General features: G+C 38.7%; 1 protein-coding gene across 1 annotated transcript; it reads left to right on the top strand.

Moving 5' to 3' along the window:
- The first annotated feature begins 105 nt into the window (after nucleotides 1–105).
- LOC139740320 (INO80 complex subunit D-like) lies at nucleotides 106–23,300 on the top strand. Its single transcript, XM_071650913.1, has 10 exons — nucleotides 106–223; nucleotides 8,504–8,741; nucleotides 11,896–12,707; nucleotides 14,600–14,690; nucleotides 15,237–15,470; nucleotides 15,949–16,052; nucleotides 16,557–16,690; nucleotides 19,965–20,091; nucleotides 20,788–21,039; nucleotides 22,139–23,300. The coding sequence occupies exons 2-10, from the start codon at nucleotides 8,524–8,526 to the stop codon at nucleotides 23,272–23,274; spliced, it is 3,108 nt and encodes a 1,035-aa protein (XP_071507014.1). The 5' UTR covers nucleotides 106–223; nucleotides 8,504–8,523; the 3' UTR covers nucleotides 23,275–23,300.
- The last annotated feature ends 1,836 nt before the right edge of the window (nucleotides 23,301–25,136 follow it).

Here is a 25,136-nt window from a genome sequence, read left to right as displayed (position 1 = left end):
CCCCTTTCACACAGTTTGTACACAGGAATTCCCTATATGCACCATGTACTTAACAGTGAGGGCTTGTCGTTGTGGCTATTGTTTGATGTCACACGACTGCTGCCCCTTATATTATGCATTAGCGAGCACGCAAACATCGCCGCCATTTTGAAAATTACGTCTTCGTCAAAATATCGTTCAATTTTTTCTTGACATTTTGCGGTAATTTGCCACATTTGCTTCGGTAAGTGAATTCATAGACTAAACTAACACTATAGAATTATTCTAAGAATTTATTAGAGGGAAATGAAACGTTAGATTGATTACGTGAATTGTAGAAAATAGGGAAATGTTCCAGTCTAATTTTTAATCTCGTATTTATGGTTATTTTTCTTGTTACGTAATGGCTTATACTGAATTTTTTTGCTGTGTCTTTGATGTAACACTACTAAAGTACACATTTTCCTATCTCATGTGTGTTGGAACGCGTGAATTTGTGAGAAATTCGTAATATTACAGGGCGTGGTCCCTTCGCAAGAGTGCTGCGAGTCCTGAATCCGCTGTGCGGTGCAGGGCGCGGCGTGATGAGTAGGTAGAGCGAGTTTGCGTAATCGTGACTGAGACTAACCTTACTTGATCATGATGGGTGCACCGATATGGCCACTTCTGGCAAGTTGTGTGACAAGATTTAAAATGTTTAGGTCTTTGTTTTATGTGCGTTCAGATCAGTTGATGGGTTGACAGTGTGAACTTCCTGATCCATATGACATAAGTGATGAAACGCGTAAAAAACTATGCTATTTTGTAGTTTTCTTGTCAAAGATCATGCTGAAAGTGAAGTCGGATGATAGTATAATAGTGTATCTTGAATGTGAACTGTCCCAATTTATAACTGATGGTGTTGTGGTGGTGTTAACAAGTTGCCTCATTGTCATGTGTTGTTATATTTTGAATGATTATTCTAATTGAATTGTGTTGAATGTCCTATTCCAACCTGTACAATGGTGTTCTCCTACTGTCTAAATTGATATCTTTTTAGTAATAGTATACCATTAAAAACTGTTCTTATGTTTGGAACAGGAATTATCAAGCCTGATTTTAATAACCCTATTACATCTTGCAACTGAGTAAAGTGGTCTTGGTAATTGGAATATTACACGATGATGCTTAACTGCCTATACACAGCCCTGTCGCTGTAGACAAGTAAGTGTACTGTGTTTTTCACAGTGTCTGGTCAGGCTAGATGATGCTAAACTACATCACACGTATGCATCCTTGTTAAGTGATAGGCTGAATTCTGTAGATCAGTAATCTAGCAGTGGATAAATAGTAGTTTTTGTTTCTGTTGGTGCAACAATACAAGGATGAACAATTGTTTACTGGAAAAAACTATACCACTACCACTCGGTACCTCTCTACAACTTAATCCCCTATTCTAGTCAGCGAGTCAGCCACAGCATTGACCTAGCTGTGCTTCATTTCATAGAACATTTTATTTACAAGTTGGTAACTGAATAAAAATGTGTGAACCTAAGTTGCAATATCAGAGATTGCCAAACCATATATACAGCACAATTGTACAGGACATGTACATGAAGACCATTTGATAGCCAGATGTAAATATATTCATGGAGAGTTTATTTATTTCTAACTGGTTTCTATGTGTATTGCATAATTGTGATATGTTCTTGATCAATGTGTAGTGTGTGAGTGCTTGAATCATGAAGAAGCCATCCTTTCCATAAAGCCTTTTTCATATAGTGAAAGTAACAACCAATGTTGTGTGGCTCTGCCAATCATGACCAGCAGTGTCATGATTTGTAGGAGGTAGCATACAGTACAACTGAACATGTACACATGTTATCTGCTTTCCTTTACTAAAATTGGTTATGTTACATTATATGTTACAGACATGTACCCATTGGGTTACCTGCTTATCAACCATATCATGTATTAAAGTAAAATTTACCAAACTGATAATATTTAGCAAATACCTCACTGTAAAGTGGAAGCCATTGTACAATGTTCCCTTAAATCACTGTGTCAGTTACTATAACTTAACCCATTGAGGACGAGTCCCGAGTATACTCAGGCGAGCGTCTATGGGAAATGCGTTTTGTAGCAAAATCAAACCGTCCTCAATGGGTTAATACAAGCATGAATACAAGACTGAATTGGTTCACCAATTACTTTGAAACTTTGTCCAAGCAGCTTCAATGGAGCCACATGAAGTTGGAACAAAAGCAGTCACATCAAAGGGCAGAACAGTAAAAGAATGAACAAAATTGGACAAATTTCCACATGTAGCCTACATGTACACTTGTAGTTTATCTATCGTGGCATCCTGTAGGCCATTCAAAAAAAAAAGCTTTCTTGGTGATTTTTGCTACATTGTTACACTGTTTATATTTCTCATTTGCTTTGCAGCAAACAAGTTATAAAATATGCTTGTGAATTTCCCAAAGTCTGAACGTGTTCCCACTGTAAGCATGGACTACATGTATACATTGAACATTTTGTCAACACTTTTTAAAGATATTGTGTATCTTGATTTCAGATCTTAATTTTATCGAGGGAAGTTCACTGATAATGTTATTTGTTGTGATGGATAGAACTTGGAAATATCTCCACTGTTCAACAAGGGTTAAATGTTAATTTCCAATGTTAGTGGTCATTTAGGTCAATGAACTCTATCCAAATGTGGCAAAACATATTGTATAATTGCTTGAGAAGGCAGAAGCATCTCAGTTGACTCTGCTCTGCAGTCAAATTTATCTAGTTTTCACTATTTATCAAAACCTTGATGAACTCTCTGTAGGTTGTAATACACATCCTAAAACATATATCAAACTCAGAGGATACAAGCTGTCTACAATGTACTCTATGCAGGATTAAACACAGCCAAACTCTCAGAAACTGTTATGCCACTTGCAGGACTAATTTGTAGTAAATTATCTAGAGATCTTCAATCCAATCACTGCTTTAGTTGTGAGGATATATGCATATAGGAAGTAAATATGAATATCAATGTGCCTGTTGCTTACAGTATACATGTTACTTTCCAGGAAGATAAATCATGGGTAGTGTATTACATCTACAACATACATTGTACTTTGGTAGTTTTAGTTGGAAATAAAATATGTTGCACTTCCATTCCTTGTTGACAAAGTAACCTGTTCATCAAGTGTTTTCACCCATAGGAAATGATTGCAATTGTATGTTCCCTTAGCACAGAAAAGAAAACAAATATTGGGGAGCTTTAGTCAAGAAAGACTATATTATAATAGTCAAGGAATCAAAAATATAAACAGGCAGACACAGACAAACCCACCAAACTACTGTAAAATTGCAATAGTCAGTGTTATGAATCTTTGCATGAGATGGTGTATGCAGATTGTAGTTTGTTCTTGTGATAAGAGATCTACACGGTATTTTACCGATATTGTACAATGTGTGGCCTCCTATGAAATGGCTTTGTTTAGTTTGCACAGTTTGTAACAATATCAATGCAGATTGGTAAGAATCTACAGTTTTGTACAATGTGTGTATTGTACACTACATGATGTAATTACCTGTACAAGTGTAAATTTACACATTTTGAATGAACATAGCAAATTCATGTGCGAATACAATGTATGATATATGTACAATACTCAGATATGTAGGTTTAGACATCATATAAAAAATTTCCCGCTTCCATTTTAAAACCCAATAGATGCCCTCTGAGGAACGATGATACTCAAGTTGGGATGGGGAAAAGATTCTTTGAAATGCCATCTTGATCCCTTGAGAACTAGTGGCATTGTACACCAGAGGGTGCATTTCGTGCCATTTAGGCAGATGCTGCGATAAATGCGTCCCCCTTCCATGACTTCGAATGATACATCGTGTTTTTGATAATCACTTTGGAATTTGTGTGATCTGAGGTGTCAAATTTCATCTGGTGTGGGATCTTTTCAGGAACTCTGCCCAAAGTTTGTAGGAGTGCATCATACTCTACTGGCTCTTTTGTTTCCTATTGTAAAGAGTACAGCGTAATGCAGTGACAGTTGCATGCAGGATACACTGATCTCTCATATTTAAGAGTCATAAGACAAGCTGCAAACTATGCTTTGCATGAATGTTGAATACTGTAAAGCAAGAAATAATCACGGCATGAAGCTTTTGCGAATCGGAGGCGATGGCCTTTTTGGTGGCATGAAATTTTGCAAATTGCCACCAGTTGGCATCCACTGCATTATAGTGTAGAGTACTGTAGACAAGACCTTTCTCTTACATTCTAATTTCGCAAATCTTTGCTCTCATGAAATTCATGATGATTAAAATGCACATGAAAATTTCTTGTTTTGCAGTATACTGTGTGGCAGAATTGGCCATCCAATGTACACTTGTGCTGTCTCCAACTGTACACTGGTATCAGAATGAGTGATTTGGGGTTCAAATGGAAAAGAGAATTTGTCTTCAATAAGAAATTCATTTTGAATCAAATCAAGGTGGTTTGTTAAGAAAGTTTAGAGAAAATGTGTGGCACATTACAAAACAAATGACTAAAATGTCCAACAGGATACAAATGTACATGTTGCCTTTATCTCTTTTAAAAAAATATTCATTTATTTTTTTTGTGTGGGGTTGTTTTGCTTTGCTTTAGAGTTTGGCAGCCATTAATGTACGCATGTACAATATGTAGCTATAGTCACATGACTGTGATCAAAATTGGTAAACAGTGAATGTTTAGTCTTTGCTTAGAATAACACTGAAATTTTGTGAAAGGAGCATTTTGTTTGTAAAATGTAATGTTTTAAAGCATATTTACTGAGACGGGGGTCAAAGCCCTTTTGTGTGAATAAAAAAAGAAAGATATACATGTACTAATACACATGTACAATTAGAGAATGTGTGCCTTTTTTCATAGAAGCAGTCTTTTGTTTTGTTATGTTATTTTTTTTCTTTATCTATTTTCCTGTAAGCTGCAGTACATAGATTGTATGTGATCATGTTTGTCATTACATTCGTGCAAGCAGTCATAATTTTTACATTGTACCTCTTGTAGCCAATTTTGCTCAAATATTTTTTTTTCACTAATTTTTTTCCCACTAATTTTTTTTTTGAATTTTAAATTGATTGCTGAGACAGCTTTTTTAGTTGTATTTTTTTTTTCTTGATCCTTTTGTTCCTGGAAAATGCAGACTTCCAACCATTCTGAATTTCGAGGAAAAAATCTGAATTTTGACCATTGTTTCAAAAGAGTTTCCTAGATTTTTCTTGATGATTTTACTACACGCTCCTAGTGGAACTGCGCTTTCTTTTCTACTTTTGAGCCAAATCATCCCTATTTTTCGGTCAGAAAGGTTGGGAGGTCTGTAAAAGGGAGAAAGGTATGCTATACAGTATATGTTGCTTTTGCATTGTATTTAGTACCTGGAATAATTTTATGCAAACCTTATCCTTGTGCTGTTCATTTTTCATGGTGATATCGCATTCCCTTAAATGCAGCCATTGTACAAGTGTAAATGGATAATATATAAGAGTTACATTCTTATATTCCACCCACGATTTCTTACCAACAGTATACATTGTACATTTTGTATGATGTTGATATGGGGTTTTCCCTTCTCAAGCTACAAAGCAATAACACTTGTGAAACGAGTTTGCAGTGAGTGTGTTATTGAGGCACGTCCTTTGCTCATCTTGCATTTATAGCCATATTTTCGGGAATATATTAAAAGAAATCAAAACAAAAACAAAACAAAAACCCACATTACATGAACTTTTTTTTTCCATTTTTTTTTGCAGTAGTAATGATAATTACGCTGTACATTTTCAACATGGTTGTCATGAGATTTACAAAATTATTGATGTTGTTTACTTGCCTTTTATACATTCTTATAAACATGACAGTTAATGCATAGGGTCAGCAGATATGAGTGGATCAGGGTTGGCACAATCTTGAGTTCCACAAAGTATGAGTTTTATAAAATGTTTTTATAAAATTGGAAACTAGTCAGACACACCTGTGGAACCCAGCTCTCTTTACCTTGTTGATGTGCAGTTCAGTTTATGTGATGTCCTTATTTACTTTAACATACTACTGTATGTACTGTTTGCAACTGGAAGATCAAAGTTTAATAAAATTGTACAAATCTTCCATGTTTACTTGTTGCTTTTCAACCATGACCTTTTCCCCTTGATGGGGCCTATATTTGCAAATTGTTGTCTTAATTCTGTTTCAAAATGTCTTTGTGTTCAATTTCAGCAACATGAGACAGTACAAAAAAGCTCTAGCTGAGTACATGTTCATGTTGTTTGAGACTGTATTGGACATTCATATGAGATTGTACAATGCTCCAAATAGAAGTTTAACATGGAAGAAATAATGCACTTTATGATGTGAAATCTATGGACATTGTTATATGATGTCGTTTCAATAGAGTTTTGTAGAAAAGATGAGAAGAGAATAAAGCCCGAGATTTATCGTAGTGAAGCATTGATGTCATGAGAAAAAAAAATTTGCATGAATTTATTAGTCAGAATGCCCTGAGCATTTCTACATTTATTTTGACTGGTGCTACATAGAAGGCATCCATTGGGGCTACATGTAGTGCTTCATGAAAAGCCAGTTTGTAGTTCCACTTTGCGCATGAGCAGAAAAAGGTCATTTGTACAACACTGAGAAAAGCATCTGTGATGCAGTGATTATAAATTTGTGCTATTCGTGTAAATGGTGCTTGCCAGTGCATCCACCTGGTGCTGCACCAATCCTATTCCTGGTGGAGAGAACAGACAGTACATACAATTGTATATCCATTGATTAAACAGTTATATCGCAAACCAAAAAAAAAGTTTGTTAAAGCATGTAATGCAAAACAAAGAAGTGGATGCATCCCCAAGTTGATGGACCGTCCTGGTCAACTGGTCTACACACGTTTATTCTTTGTTTTGAATATGAATTCCATAAATTGTATGTCAGGCAGGCTTATGCAGTATTTCACCAAGGGAAGTGCCTAACCAACCAAGAAAAAAAAAGGGAGGTCAATCGTACCAATGTGCATGTGAGCTAATTACAAAACTGACTTATTCTTTCACACTGTGAACCTTTTCAGGGGCCTCTGCACTCTCAGTCTCGGGCAAATCCTGAGTTTCCCTCGGGAAAATTGTGCAAACAGCATATTGAAAGAAGTCATACCGTAATAGATACAGTTTGTACATGGACTACTTTCTGTGCTGACTATAAGCCCACTAGTCTTTTGTCACATGCAATGTTTATTGCATAATCTTTGTCACCGTCTAATCGCTGGATTAGCAAAATTACAAGAGAATATACAATGTACAACGTACAGGTGTACATGTAATATTATTTAAGGTGAATTACCAAAAGTATTTTCATAAACACACACAATAACACTGAATGTGTACTGCTAATTGTGTCATTTAAAAGCTGTGCTGCAAAGTCAGTGGTACAAGTCAACTTACAGTATGTACCTGATCAGTACTTGCATGGTGTATAGCATCGTATTATTGGCATTCAGTGCATTGGGTGTAGACAAAAACTTTTGCTAATCTTTGCTGCCCACGAAATTCATGAAAGTTTCATGCATTTGAAAATTTTTGGTTTAACAGTACATTGCAAATTTATGTCGTATACTGTAGCTCATGTGTTCACACAACAAATGGTACGATTGTATAGGAGATACAGTTTACATGTCGTACAATGTACAATGTGAGGGGGTTTCTCTTTCAATTTTTTTATGTGAATGCTGGAGGAGAAAGTTACATGCCCCTGTCCCCACCAAACTTGTTTGTATTGGGGACTGAGAGACACTTGCTGTGTACAATCAATATTTACTGTATGTGTGCATGTTCTTGAGTAAGATGACTAAACTTGGGTACTTTCACTGGCAATTTGTTTGGAGCCTGTTGTAGGCTTTAATATACATGTGATAGCTTATGATGTCCTTTAAACCAGTCATGTGTGAACAGTCCTCATTTTATTAGGGGGTGAGAGAGACATATTTGGCAGATATTTCTAGAGATCTGATGAGATCTTTCCTTGGACTTAGAGACAAGTGTGAATGCAATGGGAAGGAGTCCACTATTTGACGTTTCTGTGCTTTGACATTGGAGGAGTTAAAGACCTAGTAGCATGTGATTCATGGTTAGCCGTATTCATTTGCTGTCCACTTACATGTACGTGTAGGTACATGTGTATATTAGAAAACCATGAATACTATCAGTCAGCGGATATGTGCATCAAAGTATATGCTCACTGGTAGCAGTTGACTCCAGTCAGCAGAAAGATCAGTGATAAAGCTATGCACAGTTTGTTGCGGGGATTCTTCCAGAAAAAAGCTGGACCAGCCTTCCTACTCCATGGTATCCCTAAGCTACCAGCACTTTAACAGCAGTTCAAATTTTATTTAAATTGACCTGTTTTTCTGTGCAGGGCAAGAACGACATGGTAATGCCTCTATACATAATGTGAATAACATTCATATTTCCTTTCATTTTTATTCTCTTTTGCTTGCAGCCAATGTTGGCACTCACGTGATGTACGAAGGCAAGCATATTCACTTCTCTGAAGTTGACAACAAGCCGCTATGTTCGTACAGTGCCAAGTTGTGCAAGCAGCGTCGCCTCAACGGCTATGCCTTCTGCATTCGCCATGTCCTGGAAGACAGCTCAGCGCCGTTCAAGCAGTGCGAATTTGTGGCAAAATACAATAGGCTGCGCTGCACCAACCCCATTCCTGGTGAAGAGAACAGAAAGTACGTATCCATTAATTGAACATTTATAATGCAAACCAATGTGAAACATTAAAGATTATGCCTTCAAGCCATCACCATTGATGGTGGTCTTCAATGGCACATTCAAATATTTTGTGTGTCCATGAATTCAGTTAAAACATTACAATTTCATTTATTCAGAGTAGCACTACATGTGTATGTACTGTAATTATGTAGCTGTGATATAAAAATCACTTTTCAGATAAAATTGATTGACATCAACTGAAATTTTATCTTGATATTTTGTTTTGTATTACACAGCAAAATCAGAGAAGCAAATCGCCAAAAATTTGGGGAAATATTCAGACACATGAAAAAAGTTCTGAATTGAAATAGTTTAGAGAGTAAGACAAATTGGGGACTGTGTGGTCTACATGTATGTCTTGAGCAGCTCTCCATTTGTTTTGTACACAAAATTACACTTGCTTTCAGTTTTGTCAAATATTCTGGAACAGAGAGAACTTATCCTGCAGAGGTATAGAAAAACATATTTTATTGTACACCAAGAAAGTCTAAAGAATTTTTTTGCTCTAGAGAAAATGAGAATTGGGGAATTTTTGTTTACAAACCAAAACAAAAAGCTGTTCAACACCTGCACCTACACTGTATCATATACACCTATAGAATGTATGCATGTATTTGTACAAATGGGCACTATTCCCCACCTGGAGCACAATACACAATACAAACCATTATAAGTGATAGACTAGGTTAGTCCTATGAGTAAGTTAGATGGGTGACTAGGTTGCAGTTTGTTCGGGGGGGGGGGGGGGGAGGGGGTACCAAATTAGGGCCAGTTCTCACATTTTCATTTTGTTTTTTGAAAATGCATGGTCAGATTCTTATGAAATATGGCAGGGATTGTCGTTAGGGCGATAGAATATGTGTCTGTACAAATTGGTACCATTCTCTACTTGAATGGCAACTCGTTTCATTAATGTGTCACAGCATGAAAGTATCATTCAAAAGTCACCAGTGTAATTTCTCTCCTGGCTGCTAAGTAATCCAGCAGAGCTCAGCAGGTAAAGCTTTGAACGTTATTCAGATGTGAATTGAATTGGTAAGAATGGAATTAAATGAAATGAAAAGGATGTGCTGGGTAGCCTGGAAACAGAAAGAGCTCTGTGTTATGCATACAGTAACATCACATGATCGCACAAATGAAATGTTTTAGAATAATTGCCACATGAGTCACTTCTTTAGATCATGAGCTCATTGTACTTTGATATCCCATCAGTGTTGTGCAAATGAGGAATATTTCCCTTAACCAGTCACTCTGCAAATGCTGCCTTTTTCTTTCAAATTCTTGGCTAGGGATGGCTTTAAAAATACAAATATTAATATGCAGAGTGCTTTTATTGTTAATATTGTACAGATGCACTCCAATGAAAGCTCACACATTTATTAGCCTGAACTTCCTTGTCCCTCCCCAATAGGCATTTTCACATCAGCCTGATGTTTTGAAATAGGGCGCTATTTTAAGTATCTCGAGCTTGGATTTTCATGACCCGATCACGAAATAGCAAGCTATTTGATCATATGAATTTGCCTCAAGACATTAGCACAATGCAGCCATCATGCTTAGCGTGTGTGACCCAATCGATCGAGGCAACCTGCACACAAAATTGCGATTGTTCAGGTAATTTTTGAAGGTGCACGCTGTATGGACGCTGTTTGCGCATGCTCAGCTATCGAATTAGCTCTAAAAAATTTCAGGCTAATTCTCTTTGGACTGATGTGAATCAGAAATGAAATGACGCGTTAATTTGCGAGTGCAAAAAAAATCTCGTGCATAGATTTTCATCGAGCTGATGTGAAAACGTGTATTAATATATTCATTCTGGTCAGTTTTTCTGTTTGCGTTTGTAATTTTGTATGAGAGAATTTCATAGCTTTGACAGTCCAAACCAGGGCTGAAGCCAGACAATTCTAAACATGTACTTATTTCTTGCGATAAGTTATATTATTATAGTAGCTGCGCAATAGTATGTCCTTCATTGTTGTTGTTGTTGTTGTTGTAATTATGACGTATGGGATATTGTGTTAATGCTTTACTGTAGAACATTTCTGTGCAGAAATTGTAATTTTATACATAATATCACACGGCAGACTAATACAAGCCCAATGTGTTTATTACGGGATCAATGTCATATTCATTGTTTCCATGTTCTTGCAATCATCTATGAGCTTAGAAAGTAATTATTGCAGGCACAATTATAAGTGATGATTCAGAAACAATGTGTCGTCATTTCAGTTGAGGCGTTTTAAATATGGAAGTTCAGATTTCAAGGGCCAAGTAAAGAATTTTTCTGGCTAACATATTTCTTGATGTACATGTACATTATAAGCCGCACCAGTTTCCATTGGATTACATGCAGAAAAAGAGGTGCAGCATATACACAGGTATTTTAAGAGAAATCGGTCTAAGACCTGTGCATTTCATGTAAATATCCGATATTCATTTGGCACCACCTTCACTTACAGTTCTTGCCCGTCAAATTGATAATAATAAACTACAATGTATATGAATACAATATTCTTATTTCAGTGAATTTTTGCTCTTTTAACATTGAGCTTTTCAAGCAAATGTGCACCAGTGATCTCTCTATCAGAGCCTTTGCTTCAATGGCACTGCAGCCCTGTAGAACTGGGGACGTGTGCTGGTAGAAAAGTAGCAAGAAAGAAAGTGACTACCATATTTCACATTAGCGATTACTCAACTGCAAAAATAGAAAAGATCTTAAAGGATTCAGAAACTTGCATGGACTGTTATAAAAGTTACAACCTCTAATTTTTTTTTTCTCACATTGGGGACCTAAAAAATTTTTTTTTTTTTGCTTCTTATACACCAGAAAATACAGTGTAAATGGAAGACAGAGATTAAAACAAGTCAGACTGGCTAGATTGAAATGTTCATCAGGACAGATAGAGACATATCCGATGTATGAAAGAATGATTTTTTTTTTTCTAGTGCTTTGAATCTAAGCCCAACAAGACATTTACCTAATTTGAAACATGACCGATATTACTCTTTTGCCAACCAGCATGCTTTGCTTGTTGCTCTCCCACACATGCACCAGCATTTGCTCATTTATGATGTGACCTCATATGAACTTGTTCTTTGTGTGCTACACAGGTTTTGTAACAGCCACATGCAGGTCTTGGGGCTGGTACCAAAGAGAGGAAAGAAGCGTAAGGGCGATCAGTCTCCGGACTCCAGGAATGACATGGCAAGCAGCAAGGGAAGTAGCCAAGACATGGACAAGCATAAAAAGAAATCAAAGGAAAAGAAGAAGAAAAAGAAGAAAAAGAAAAAGAAAGAGAAGCACAAGAACAAAGGAGATAAACCTGTCACAGTAGATGGACTTTTGAACTTCAAGGGCAATTTAGATTCAAATGACTTGGGTTTGTTGCAAAGAAATACTATGCCACCAGAATATCTCAACACCTTGTCCAGCATTGATGGCTTGCCATCTCGCAACAATGCAGTTGAGAAATCCAACAGGACAAAATCAAAGCGCAGGAAAGATGGAAGTACCCTGCAAGAGAGACTGCAGGAGAAGCTTGAGAGAAACAAGCAGCGGTTACGACAGCAGCGAGAAAAAGAAATGCTTGCCAAAGCCTCGAGGCATGGGAAATCTGATGACAAAGCTGCGTCCAACGTAGCTGGCAGCCTAGTGGAGGGTGGATTACAGTACAATGCTTCATACCTCGACCAGAAAACCTTTCCCCAGCCAAACCCTGTTGTGGCAGGGAAAGGGCGTGTTCCCAGTCTCCCATGGCCACAGCTTCCCCAGCGTGCGCCGTCACCGCGGGAGGCATTTGTAAAACTCCAGCAAAAACGTCCCAGGGACCTCTTCGCGCGTAAGCTTGATTCTTCGGCCGTTGATCGGTTACGGGAACGACTGCAGCATGAGGAGGTAGAAGGGACTGACCTTTTCCCCCTAGGTAAGTCATAGTTGCACTTGTAGTTAATTTTTAATAAGAATGCATAAATATATCATGTGTTCATGACAAATAAATGTTCCATTTTATGATACTAAAAGTAGAAAAGCTGATATTGAAGAGATGTGTTTGTTTGACAATACAAGTATGTGAACACACATTATACAGTGAAAGTGTTGACATGACAGGACCAGCTCTCATACAAGCAGTATCATGTCATATCCAGATCATGTTTCATGCGTGGTCATGATTTAGTGTGACAGTTAAGGGAAACTCTTGTTCCTTCAATGCAAAGGCAATCTCCTATAACGACTCAAAAGAATACAAGAAGAGAGTCAAAGAATATCTTAATTCTTATTATGAGGGTTGTTGAACGACATATCCTTAAAGTGACAGTAACTTTGCAAAATGCCATCTTTGAATTTTGCTGGAAACTGGTACAGCTTGCCCAAGAGGTTTGATAAAATTTTGTCTTGAAATTTATTGTCTTGGTGTTGATTTAAGAGTTAGTCAGTTTCACCTTCAATCTTGGTATAAGCATAAATTGTGGTAGAACAAATATTGAAATAATTCTTTTTTTTGGGGGGGGGGGAGGGGGGAGGAGGGAACTGGCATTCCACATGAGAAGAATTCAATTGAATTGAATTGTCTGAGCTCTCTGTCTATCTGTCTGTCTGTCTCTCTCTAAAGGTGCCATATTGTGTCAGAATGTAGGCAATACTACTAAAAACTAATTTATGCAAACAATAAACACAATTATGGATATTAAATAAGATTTTGAAATGGGCGAATTTCACAGGACTAGATTTATAAGTTAATGTAGAGCACGATACAGAACTAAAATTAAATGGTTTGATGAAGTCCCAAGATGGAGATCACACAGATATCAGAACAAGACAGAAGCGGCGAAGAGCCACATCAGAGACTATCTGTCTACAGTGTGATGTCATAGAGTTGCTGCTCTATTAAGAAAACAAACAAACAAAACAACTCTTTACTATCTATAATATTAAATCCTACTTCGTGCCAAATCACTGAAATAGAATTAAGTGAGAGTCATTAATGGCTGGACAGTTGCATACATTGTAGTATAAAGTAAATTACTGAGATGTCCTTTCTGGATATGCCCTTGTTATTTGATCATATATCTAATTTATACATTAATTTATTTGCATCTTTCCTTCCCTCCTCCCCTTTTATCTCTTTTCTTTTTTCAAGAAGTAGCCAGTGATGTAAAATTGTAACTTTTTTCTTGATATAGAAAGGATGCAAAGCAGACTGACACAGGCATCTTAATCTTAAATACCCTATTTGCTGGTATATAAGCTGCACCCTTTTTCATTAGAATACATGCATAAAAGGGTATGAGGAAAAAAAAAATCAGTCTAAAACCAGAGCATTCCATGTACTGATCCAGTATTCATCTGGCACTACCTCCATTTGCAATTCTCGCCATTAAAACTGATAGACGATTTGAATATCCTTATTTCAGCGTCATTTGCTCTTATAACATTGAGGATTTCAAACAAGTGTGTGCCAGTGACCTCTATTTCACAGCTTCTGCTTCAATGGCACTGCAGCCCAGTATAACTTCATGCAGGGACATGTGCTGGTAGAAAAGCAACAAGAAAGAAAGTGAATATCATAATTCGTACTAGCAATTCATCAAGGTTCTTTGAATATGAATAGTCTTTTGATAAAGAAAAAATCAGAAAGATTCAGAAACTCACAAGGACTTTCATAAAGGTTACAACGTCTGACTTTTTTTTTCCTCTATCGCATTGGGGACCTTAAAAAACTGGGGTGCAGCTTATACACCAGAAAATACTGTACAATTGTACATTGATATGCTCATATGAATACTGTATGTTGTGTTTCATTCTCATTCTTTGCAGGTCTTGAATTTTCAGACACAGAGGATGAGGAGAGTGAGGAGGTCACAGATAGAAGATGTAGATATACCTATAAAGAACAATGTAGTTTAAGGTATGTGAGCTTTGTATCTTGGTTGATTTTCATCACAGAAATGCCATCTTATACTTCATGCTTTGTGGGCAATTGGCTTGCATATTACTTTACAAGTTTCCATAGACTCAAGCCATTAGCTGATGTCTGAGGTGAAACAGATACTGGTTGCATTAGCAATATGGACATGGTTTAATTCAATGATAAATGGATATTGAAACGAGAGATAGATTTTAATGAGCAAAGTATTATCAGCTGCACAGAGTTTTGTAAGAGCATGTTCTCTATGACTACATGTATAACCTGGATTAGACTTTCTTTCTTATGTAGGGTTAACCTGGATTAGACTTTCTTTCTTATGTAGGGTTAACCTGGATTAGACTTTCTTTCTTATGTAGGGTGATAAACATTTGCCAAATGTTTACCAGTTTTCTCACCCAAGAATATGATTTGTTTCACAAGTTATTTCACTTTCTTTGATGTGTGCAAAACAATGTATTAGTACACATACTTCCTTCATGTGTCAGTAAAATGCACTGTATAAATCATGCATATTTCTTTCGACAGTAACATTTCCAGTACTGAAGAAACCAATATCCCATTAAGTCGGAATGACAGACTGAAGCAGCTGAAAACCCACCTGCAGCGGGGCAGGAGAAAGCTGGACATCTCGCTGCAATGCGACAGGCTTGAGCAGGGGAGCCTCCGCCGCTCCAGCAAGCTCCTCGTGGATGCAGCCAGGGAACACCCGTTTGGAGCAGCAGTGTCAATACTCAGGGTTCAAGAGGAGAAGCTGCAAAGGTATGGACAAGTGGAGCTACTCTGATACTTCTGTTAGCCATTTTGTATCATTGCTCAAAAGAAATAATGTTCCCGAAATAATTCATATGTTTCTTTGTGCTTTTCTGTTCTGCTATCTATCTTGTGTGAGTCTGCATGTGACATGTGCTACATGGCATCACTGCATTCTGAGCAATCTGAACAGTGATTCTTACACTGTTACAGAAGTTTTCAATGTCTGCTATGGTGTACGAGATGACTGCAATGTTTCAAGCTAAAATGATATGTGGTGATAGATGTCCTCAGTCAGCTCTAAACAGTAATTGATCTCCAGTGTGACTACAGAGGAATGTTTTTAGAAGCATAATGAGTAATTGTTATCATGATAAGAAAGCTGTCAGAACGAGTGTGAAAACCTGAGAACGAAGTCTTGTAAAGAGCTCCTCTGCCCGGAATGCTTGCACCACTAATTGAGAGTTCCACCGTGTGTGATTTGCAGGCCCAAGGTGCAGACACCACCAGAGAGGATCTGCTGCAGCAAAGAGGAGAATGGGGATCCGTGCCAGGAGGAGTCCATGCCCTACAGCAAGCACTGCTTCAGACGTATCCTTTGCACTACCATACTGTTTTTGTTCATTTGATGTAAAACTGTCACAATTCGGCCTATAGGCTGCGATGACTTTATCATCAATAGAGCATTGCAATCAGTATTCATTTCTGATATGTGCCCAACCTTGCTGATCAAATTAGTGGATATGGAGCAAATTGGCACCATCCATTGTCAGATTTTATTGTTTGGAGAACATACTGGAGAGCTCTTGTCACATGCAGCTATATATGGCATGAAAATAACAGAACTCTTGCTGATTGTGTATGTCGTACTTTTGAGTGATGATGTATGGCATACATTATATGCAGTGTGCCAATATCTCTTTGTAGAACATATTTATATGTCAGTTCCATAATCATGTCACTGGAGTATTGCCTTTATTGGCATGGACAAGAAGGTATGAGATGGGCCAGATAGCTGCATAAAATCCTGTCACCTGCATAGAATCCTGTCACCTGCATTGACTTGGAGGAGTTTCCTTGACAACATATTACTAGACATCCTGGAAGATGAAGAGCAGGTGTTGTTCTATCAGTGTGGAGCAGAATTCCCCGGAGGCTTCCGCTGCATAGAGCCCAGCTTCGACATGCTCAATGAGCAGCCCCTCTGTCTCGAGCATGCCAAGAGAGTGGTGAGTTCGGGTCTTTTCCATCTTGTTTCAAGTGTTGTAAATCACTTGTTTTTTTTATGTACAAGTGCCTCTCTGTATGTCTGACTCTGTCTGTATGTCTGACTCTGTCTGTATGTCTGTTTGGCTAGAAAAAGTAGTGCGAATAATAAAAATAATGATAAAGTTATAATGTAGCACATTCTATACTTGAAAAAAAAACCAGTGCTTGGAGAACAAATCGTAACATAATTCCAAAATTATGCAAATAAATTATTATGTATGATTAGAATTGTATTGGTAGTGTTGAAATGCAAAGTTGGAAGAGGGAAGCATATTTCTCGTGGTTAGGCTGCTTTCCACACAAAAGAAATGTTGAAGAAATTCCTTTCCTTGCATAACGGGTATAAATAGAGTGAGAGGAAGGTGGGAGACCATCCATTTAAAGTAGTAAGTAGTTGTGTATCATTGTGGTCACCCAAAGGTGAAATCTGCATACATCAAACGTCTGAGATCACCCAATCACCCAAGTGAGAGATCACTTCACAACACATTTATCAGACAATCTCATGACCATGATTATTACATATGAGCTACAGGTCTCAAATCTCCCGATTTTTTTGGGATGACGAAAATAGATGAAATAGAGGCACATTCCTACTCATCAGTTTCTTGTATTACTATACCTTTTAGAACCTATAACATCCCTTTCATTTTGGGAGAAGGGAAGAGTCCCGGGAACAAATTTCAACATTGGAAGTGCAGTGAAATCAATTTATAACCTGATATGGCATTTAAAACCCTAGAATCTGAAGTGATTTGAGACCACGCCTCTCTGAAAAAACGATAACTGTCCGGCTTGAAGGAGAGGACTTACTAGTTTTTTGTCTCGCCAGATGATTTGGCACGGAAATGGAAGTGAGTCTTAGGTGGAGCCCCAAGCTGTGCGGGAGGGCGGGACGCCGTGGCACTAGCAACGCTTCGGCCCCCGACCTGATGCTGTGGGCGAGTTTGATAGCGACGTTGAGGGATGAAGTATGGGTAGGCTTCCCTGAAGGGGTGTCACCTGTCACCAGCCATCACCTGATGGCTGCAGGGAGGTCTGGTCGCTTGGATCTTCTAGACCACAATATAAGCTTCTGATACCTTTCTCATGGTGGCAGACAGATCACTCCCGAAAAGGGTGTCGGTGCGGGGTGTGTTTCTACTGCACAGTTCTCGGTATCGCGGCGAGATACCCCCTTTAAGGTCTTCTCTCCTCCTCATGCTGAGTTTGTATACTGCATATCCCGAAAGGGTTAGGCTGTCCAATGCCAGACTCTTTAGTCTTTCAATGTCTAGGACTTTTTCCCCTTTTGAAATGACGTTGAGGTCCTCTAGAATGAGGTTGTAGGGCAGCGCACCTTTCACAACCTACCGCTGTAGCTTTTATGTCACCACATCTTTTACTATAACTTGGCCCGGTAGAGTGTTCCATATCTCCGGATCAACCCTCGGAGCGCTGGCAGCAGGGGCATTGGAAGGCGTCTCTTATCTTTCTCCAATGCGTTCCAATGGTGTCTTCTCTGGGGGTGTGGTCATAGTCTTAGTTAGCCTGTCAGCCAATTTCTTGAACAGAGGGGACCCAGATCTCTCCTGTCTTTCTGCATGTCACTGTCCATTTCCAAATCTCCTTCCCCTTGAGGGTTGGGCTGCAGTGCAGATAGCAGCGACTCCAACAGATTGTATCGCTCTCCCGGGAGCAAGGGAGCAGCCCTGCCACAGAGACCTGCTGTGAGGAACGTGTCATCCATGAATACACTGATGTTGCCCCCTGCCTGAGGACTCGGGTCCATCGCGTGCTGAGCACTGTGGTTTTTGCAGGAAAGACGTGAGGGGGCATCTGAAAGCCAGTGAATCTCAGCAGCCTGGCTAGCTAGTTGCTTCTCTACCCCCGTAGGCTTTCTGGCTCCTAAGCGTGCGTCGTCGTCGGTAGAAGACATGTTGAAAGACTGCCTGCACGCAAAGAAATGATGGTCTCCTACCTTCCTCTCACTCTGTTAATACCCGTTATGCAAGGAAAGGAATTTCTCTGAAATTTCTTTTGTGTGGAAAGCTTCCTAACAATGAGAAATATGCTACCCTGTTCGAATAATAATGATGATGATGATGATGATGATGATGATGATGATGGTGATAATAATAATAATAATAATAATAACAAAAACAACAATAGTAACAGTGTATACTTCTATAGCGCAGCAATCCATCAAAAAGATTCTCATATTGCTGTGTAGAATTTTCAGAAGCCAGATTAATATCACTGCCACCCATACGTTGTTGTTTTTATGTATGTATAGAGCGACTTGTTTGATAGAGTGGGCAAATGCAAATTTACTCACATACAAATAACTAGATTAATTCACAGGATTGATTTTGTTTCCCTTTTCCTTTGAATTCTGTATGTTGTAAACATTTACATGAATAAGATTTTAAAAATTGAATAGAAAGATTAATAGAATTAAATAAAGAAAGAAAAAGACTTGAAAAAAAAGGTGTTGCTCAATACTGTAGATATGGAGATTGTACATTTCATTCATGTTCTCTGATCGAGCTCCAAGATGTGTTCTTTAAACAATATGGTGCACTGAACTGCATTAAAGAATTTGTTGTTCACTTGTGTCCTTGCCAGCTGCCAAGATTGCAAGCATTTTGGTGGAAATTGAATATTTCCTCACAATGAGATAAATGATGTGTCATCGTTGGATATGTCTGATATATATATATATTTTTTTTCTTCTTTTTTGGTGGGGGAGGGATGTTTTTCCCAAAGGAGCTGGCAGTGCTCCAGTATTATGATTTTGAGTTTGATTCTAGCTATATATGGTTGCAGTTACATATCATGATTTCCTGATTAGAAGTTATTTCATGATCCCAGTGATAATATAATGGGAAATAACTGTTGACTTCAAAGAATCATAAGGGGAAATAACTATTGACTTCAAAGAACTACATTCTCAGTTTAGGCAAATTGTTCAGATATTCCCAGGAGAACAGTAACAATGATTTAGAAATGCAGAAAAGTTTTTGTAGCTTTGCATGAGCTATGATCCACCAGATTTATTTCTTTGTCTTATAACCTTCCTGATATATTCTAAATTGTACTAAATTGTTATTGTGTAAGGAAATTGGTAACATGTAAATTCAAGTCAATGTCACAAGTTCTAAAGTTTATAGTTTTAAAAGAGACCGACAAACGAAAAGAGAAGTGTCCAGAGATCATTATGAGACCCTTTTTGCTCCATCTCTTCCTGTATAGCGTATGCAACCCAAGCAGAAGAGGCCAAGAAAGAAAACGAAGCCGTCTGCTCTGACGAGACCCTTCAAGAAAAAGAAGAAGAATCAACGCAGGAAAGTCAGACCTCAGAAGCCGATTCCACCACTAGGTAAGAGACTGTAGCAGCTCGTCCCTGACATTATGTTCAGTTTCCTTTCTGAGATCCTATTCTGTGCCAGCGTGTGTATACATGCACCCCTGTGATAATGTGGGGAAAACAAAGGCTTAATAGCATTGTGGTTGTAAAGCAGAAGGCTTCAAGGGGTACACTTGTTGCACATGTTGTGATGGATGTCCGTCTGTGTCAGCAGTGAGAGAGCTGATGATTTGTTTCAGTTGATGCATGCTTGTACCAGATGAAGTGTTCCTCGTCACTGAATTCTGGTTTTCATGCCTTTGCTTCGTAATGATGCCACTAGCGATTTATGTTTGTGGTTTAGTCATCTGTCTGTTGAAGCATGACATTTCTTTTTGAGTGTGTTTGGATTTATTTTAGTGGCCCCTAGGGAAGCACTTAAATGCTTAGTGAGCGAGCAACCATTGGACCGTTGGCTTTAAGTCCCCTCTGAAGGACAAGGCAAAAAGGATAGAGCATGTTGCTAAACTACACAACTGCTGCTACCAACTCTCAATATTATTGTGTTGAAACTTGCAATGCATTTAGATGGCGGGGCTTATTTTGTTCATACTATATGTGTATGTACATTGCATATTGCAATTTTATAACTACTTTCCAGCATGATTTGATGCAATAACACAAATTTTACAAATAGTGTGTGTCTCAACTTTATACCTCCCCTCTCAGAACCTCTGCAAAACTACCAGCTTCCCATCAGCACGACGACGATGCCCGTAGCTGCCCCTCATCCTCCCACACCAGCCCCGCCCTTCAGGAGCCCTTCCCCCCTGGGAGCTCACGATATCCCGGAGCACCTGATGGATATCTCAGCACTGGAGGAGGCCATGAACGTGGACTCACCACCAGAGGAGCTGGGTTCAGATGCAGAGGAGGAGGCTCTGTCTAGCATCCTCCCTAACCTTGATGAATTCTTTGAAGGTACAGGGACAAAATATCCATTTATCTAATTCTCATAAAATTTGTGACATAATCATAGTTACTAACCTGCATTGTTTTAAGATATGTAGGCCTAATATGTTTTCCTTCATAAAAAATACAAAACTGCTATTGAAGTAAAACATATATTTGCTGAATGAAATCTGATTAAGCATGTGTAGCGTGTTCAATTTCATCCAATTTTAACCACAATCATTCAGTTTTGCCTTGATAATTTGTCATTTTTTATATTTACTTTTGCTGTTTCCTGTGCATCACATTGTATTATGGTTTGCAGAGGTTGGCAAATGCAGTGCTTTACCAATGTTGCTGCATGAGAGAATTTGCTGAATTGTTTATGTGCTCTTTGTTAAACAACAACTTTTCCCTATATTCACATGTATACATGCAAATAAAATTTGTCAGGTGTCAATTTAATGCGACATTTGATGGGAATGATTCTTTACATCAGGGCATCAATGTTGAGAACTTTTCTGATGATCTGTTGGTATTAATAGCCATGGAAATACCATTATCACAATTGGCATCAATATTTCTATTGATCACATTGAATTATGTTTAGGTAATTGGAAACTTAAATGTTGCAGGTCATCTTTTTAAAATAGCTGGATGCAGTTCTGGTGGTTGTTTGCACTCTTTGTTATCAGAAGGCAATAGACATTTGTGTGTAGTGTATTTTGGGGGACCTTATTGTGTTCCCACCTGTAATAGTGTAAGTTTCCTCTGAGATAGTGATTGCTATGGTCCATCTTCTGTGCTGTATCTTTGAAGCTTCTGAGAAGATTTACAAATTTGTCCAAAAATGTTTAAACTACAATTCTATCAATTTACATTAAAGGAGACAACCAACCTTATTTGTGTGAATGGGTGTGATAGCATAATTTGGTCAATGACACAAAATTTAAGGCAACATTTTGATCTATTCTAATTCACAAACAAATGGTTTTTGGTACTAATCCAACATTGGAATATCTGCTTGCATGCATAGTAATCAACTTTTTGTCTAGGTGCTGATAATGTGTTTATGCTGCCGTTTCAACGACTTGTTTTAACCAAGTTTCAAACTGAATTCTCCTTGTAGGAAAGAATGGCGGTTTCCTACCAACCAAGGAAGAGGCAGAGGCTCTTGAGAGGGCGCTATTCCAGGCATCAGAAGAGGTGAATGATGCCAAGGCCTCGTTGGAGCAGCTGTCACACCCAGCTCTTGGCCAGTTTCCTTCCGCCACTCTGCTTTTGGATGATGCAGAGTGTGAGAGTAGCAGCTCGTTGCCACCTGATGTGACGGAGGCTGCTATCAGTCAGGATAGCTCTGATGGACTCCCAAGTGATCTCCAGCTAGCTGCAAACAGACTCATTGCTGACACAATCAGGCAAAACTCTAATGATGGGACCCATCACAATGCAATTCAGCCGTCCTCAAATCTCGCCAACTCAGTGCCTTTGAGTAGCCTCACAGCCTCACAGCCCGGGCAGACCTTCACCCTGCCAAGCACAGCAGTCTACACGAATAGCGTAGCGCAGTTCAATGGTAACATAATGCCCCAGACTCAGACGCTCCTGGCACAGAATGCATTGGCCACCACCACCGTGCCAGTTGATCACAACCACCACGAAGCGCTGCGGCATACCCTCCTCAACGGCCTAATTGGTGGAAACCAACGTGCAATGCTGCCCCAATTCCCTGTCACCCAGTCCATGCCATCACCACACGGACAACAGGTCCCCCACCCCATGCTTTCACCCCAGAGTCCCCAAATTGTCACCACAACCTTGCCACAAGCTAGCCCAAACACCACACCAGGAATGAGTCCAAATTCATCTGCGTCGGTTCAGGCCAGCCAGCCCACAGTTCTACCCAGTTTTAGGCAGACGTGGAGCAACCTGCCTAACATCCACAATGCCTTACTCCGCAGCAACGCCAACAGTTTGCCCAGCATCAATGGCCTCAACTCAAATGGAGGATTGCAATTTGGTACACAGATGACCAGCCCGTCAGTGAATACTCAAAAGTTGCCAAGCTTCAATGTCATTGCTCAGAGTCACTTGCAGCAGCAGCAGCAACAGCAGCAGCAGCAGCAACAACAACAACAGCAGCCGCAGCAGTCTGGCTTTGCACCTGGGCTGCCATCACCTCAAGCAAGTACTGGGATACCAACACCACCATACACAGCACCAAATGTCAACATCACACCTACCATCAAGCAGCAAGGCACGTGACACTGTCTCTTTTGTCCTAGCGTCCACAAGTGGTTTATCAGTATTTGATAGTATTCAGTAGATGTCAATGAAATAGGTGATTTGTGTATTTATGTTCTGTGTTTTGTCTCAAAGTCTATGTATACTTCAGTTTTCAAGTAAACCCACAATGAAAAGAATTGCTGTGGTTGAAAAAAAAGTGCCCCCACCCCACCCCACCCCAGTCATATCATGTCTAGAGAGTCGAAGAGCCGCAGTCTGTGACTTCTGTACCCAGGCAATAGAACTGAAGCACACGTATAAGGCTATAATGAAAATGTGGTTAGCTGGTGTGAAGCAGACAAGAAATGACACACGAGAGCACTATTAAAGAATGCTGGACTATAATTCCTCTACGAAAGCTGATAAAGCATAATCAGTCAAATAGAAATGTGCCGCAGCAGTCTGTGTGTTATGCAGGGAAGGCAACATGTGTTGGTTTTTTTTTAGCTCAAGTATTGTGTGGTCCCCCCAAAATGTACTGTGTCCCAATTCTAGTGTCATGTGGAACAATGCTGTTTGACTTATTCAAGGCCTTGTGTTTTCTTTTTGTTGCAATGGGGAAATATGCTTATGAAACACACCTTGATGTACTTTCGTTGAATTTTGTCGTGCTTATACAAAGCTTATATTCTTACTTAGTAGTTGAGACGTAATGAAATGGGAGATGATTATATGTTGCAGGTAACATTATAAAACAGCTTGCTGCAATCAGTAGCATATAATTTCAACCTAATCAAGATTTTATAAGATGTAATGAGTGTAGATATTTGATGCTTTCATGTGCAAAGCACTTGAATTTGTTCTGCTTGTGTTGCAGTCTTTGGGGTATTCAAAGTCATTCAAACACAAACTTTAACCATAAGACCTTCTCATTATCAATTTTAGGCAGTATTTAGCTGTGTTGGATTGGGACTGAAAAAAAAAAATAACAGTTTTGTCGGATTGGGTCAAGAGTTTCATCATTTCGTAAAGCTAATATGCTATTCCATATGCATTTTGACAACTTAGACGGAGGGTTATTGTGGTATGGTTGTGGGTAATGGTCATTGACAGTTACAGTTTAAGTGTCAGAATGTGATGTATCACCTTCTGTTTGATAAATCGATACACAAAGTCTGGATCACCCGCTGTCACAGAAATCTGCAGGGCTTGTATTGTTTTCTTGCCAATGGGCATATGAAGATTAAGTGGGTGGAGCATTCCAAAAGTCACATGAACTTGTCACACTCATATCCAAGACTTAACAGGTGATTTTGATAATTCTTTTCTTTGGTGTAGGAGAAAAATATACTGTCAGTCTAATTCATTGTCATCAAAGAAAACTTTTATGACTCTTCATTTGGGTGTTTCTCTGCAGCAAGGCTAGTTTGGATGGTATGATGTCATGATTAGGTATTTGCAATGCTAGTTGTATTAGTCTACTGACATTCTTCAACACAAAGGTTTTTGTCTTGTTCATCTGTTTGCTGGACCAAATTTCATGTGAGATATTTTTTATACAGATATATATATTTTGTGTAGTAATGAAAGTATAGATATTCTGTGCAGTGCAAACAGTTTGTGTGATGACATCCCACAAAGAAGCTACAGAATAATTCTTTCGTTGCTGAAGTTGTTGCGTTTCTCTTCTTTGACCTTCACGTGAGATCAAGAGACAGCATTTTTTTTTTAATGAATAGAAATTAATCTACTTGAATTGAAGAAATCAAATTGCCATTGTTTTCTGGGAATTTCACATCTTTAGTTGTCTTTCAAATAGTGAAGAATATGTTCTGGTGAAACCAGGTTTGGAGTGGTACAGCTAGAGGCACTCTTGTCTCATGCAACTCCCTCACACAAAA

This window comes from Diadema antillarum, unplaced genomic scaffold (genome assembly GCF_040938485.1).
Source record: "Diadema antillarum isolate AM-2024a unplaced genomic scaffold, OU_Dant_1.0 seq00000847_RagTag, whole genome shotgun sequence".
Classification (NCBI taxonomy): domain Eukaryota; kingdom Metazoa; phylum Echinodermata; class Echinoidea; order Diadematoida; family Diadematidae; genus Diadema; species Diadema antillarum.
This window is presented reverse-complemented; position numbering and strand designations above follow the sequence as displayed.

Excerpts from the sequence above, each read along its gene's own strand:
- LOC139740320 (XM_071650913.1), top strand. The coding sequence starts at position 8,524 with ATGTACGAAGGCAAGCATATTCACTTCTCTGAAGTTGACAACAAGCCG. Across the intron at positions 12,708-14,599 it reads GACTGACCTTTTCCCCCTAG|GTCTTGAATTTTCAGACACA; the intron begins GTAAGTCATAGT and ends CATTCTTTGCAG. Across the intron at positions 14,691-15,236 it reads AAAGAACAATGTAGTTTAAG|TAACATTTCCAGTACTGAAG; the intron begins GTATGTGAGCTT and ends TTCTTTCGACAG.